General features: G+C 44.6%; 1 protein-coding gene across 1 annotated transcript in view; it reads right to left on the bottom strand.

The window, feature by feature from the left end:
* ARSB (arylsulfatase B) overlaps positions 1-1,515 on the bottom strand; it is a gene marked incomplete at both ends in the record, with an annotated part of 6,820 nt that extends 5,305 nt beyond the window's left edge. Inside the window, one exon of the mRNA XM_009073423.1 lies at positions 1,486-1,515. Coding sequence (XP_009071671.1) covers positions 1,486-1,515 — 30 coding nt within the window. The remainder of the gene's footprint in view (positions 1-1,485) is intronic.
* Between the last annotated feature and the right edge of the window lie 312 nt (positions 1,516-1,827).

The raw sequence follows: 1,827 nt of genomic DNA, 5'->3' as shown, positions 1-1,827 counted from the left end.
GTGGATTCACCATCCCTGGAGGTTTTCAAGCTGAGACTGGATGTGGCACTTAGTGCCACAGTCTAGTAATGACAGTAGGGTTAGACTCGATGATCTTTGAGGTGTTTTCCAACCTGGTTGATTCTATGATTCTGTTACAGAAAGTATCATTAACTCAGAGAAACACACAAGCTGGCAAAGGATTTTAATTTCTTTCACTGTCTCTGGAAAACAAGAAAAAGGAGAGGAAAGCAATGATGAAAAAATCTATAGCTTTCTTGGAGAGTACCACTGCTCTTCTGTCTTAGGTGGCTGTCAAAGGTGACTATTAAAATTCCAGCTCCAAACAGGACCAGAATTAAGTTACTTTCTCAAATCCCTATGCAATTGCTAATCATATCAATGGGTAAAAGAAAGAAAAGAAAAAAACCCTACATATTTGCTACATAATTACTTCCTCCACAGAATGTCTCCTCTTTCTTAAAAAAACAATTATTACTTCCATTTCTAATATTATTTTACTCATTTGCAACAAGGTCAACATGAAGATCACTAATTATCAAGTCAGATGCAGAGGATGAATTTAAATGCAGACTGAACTATAGGCATTTCCAATGTCCACTTTTAATATGAGGTGCAGCAATAAACATGCTCAGATTATGAGCTGTATGTTAACTGCAGTTCCTTCGCAAAATGCTATGGTTAACATGGTAACAAGGACTTTTTAAGAGAAAGAGGAAGTTTATGAAACATGCTTAACCCTTTGTGAGAATATTCAGTGTTGGAAGGGACCCAGAAGGATCAACTAGTCCTACTCCTGGTCCAGCACAGGACATCCCCAAGGATCACACCATGTGCCTGAGAGCATTGTCCAAACACTCCTTGAGCTCTGTCAGGCTTGGAGCTGTGACCACTGCCCTGGGGATCTGTTCAGTGCTCAAAAACCTTCTGGAGGAAGAAGCTTTTCCTAATACACAGTCTAAACCTCCCCTGCACAACTTCAGACCATTCCCTTGGATCCTGTCACTGGTCACAGAGAGCAGAGGTCAGTACTGCCCCTGCATTGCCCCTTGTGAAGAAGTTGTATACAGCCATGAGGTCTCCCCTCAGTCTCCTCCAGGCTGAACAGACCAAGTAACTTCAGCCACTCCTCATACGGCCTGTTTAGTTTACTCCTGAGCTTGCAAGCCAAAGCTAAGTGAGGTTTGCACAGAAGAGCAGCTGGTTTCCACAGAGCAGCTCTCTTCTCACAGCACCGGGACATATGACACATGAAGGCCAAACTACATGGAGTGTTATCACAGAATCATCAAGGCTGGAAGAGACCTTTAAGAACTTCAAGTCCAACCATTAACCTGCGACTGCTGCAACCCCAAAGCACATCACCCAGCGTCACATCCAGATGCCTCTTAAACACTTCCAGGGATGGTGACTCCACCACCTCCCTGGGCAACCTATTTCAGTGCCTGATCACCCTGACAGGGAAAAACATTTTCTAATACATACTCTGAATCTCCCCTGACTCAGTGTGCTGGTTTGGGAAGCAGTGAATTAATTCCTTGTTTTGCTTTGCTTGTGTGTGCAGCTTTTGCTTCCTCTATTAAACTGTCTTTATCTCAACCCATGAGTTTTTCTAGTTTTTACCCTTCTCTCTCCCATCCCGTTGGTGGGGAAGTGTGTGAGTGGCTGCTTGGTTCTTGGTTGCTAGCTGGGGTTAAATCGCGACACTCATGGCCATTCCCCCTAGTCGTCTCCCTGCAGGTACGACAGAAGAGACCGGGCAGACCAACCAGATCAACACCCTTTCACGTCGCGGCAGAGAGCGATAAGGTCACCGCTGAGCCGCCT

This window comes from Acanthisitta chloris, unplaced genomic scaffold (assembly GCF_000695815.1).
Source record: "Acanthisitta chloris isolate BGI_N310 unplaced genomic scaffold, ASM69581v1 scaffold6204, whole genome shotgun sequence".
Taxonomy (NCBI): Eukaryota; Metazoa; Chordata; class Aves; order Passeriformes; family Acanthisittidae; genus Acanthisitta; species Acanthisitta chloris.
Note: the sequence above shows the minus strand (reverse complement) of the source record. Positions and strands in the feature narration are given on the sequence as shown.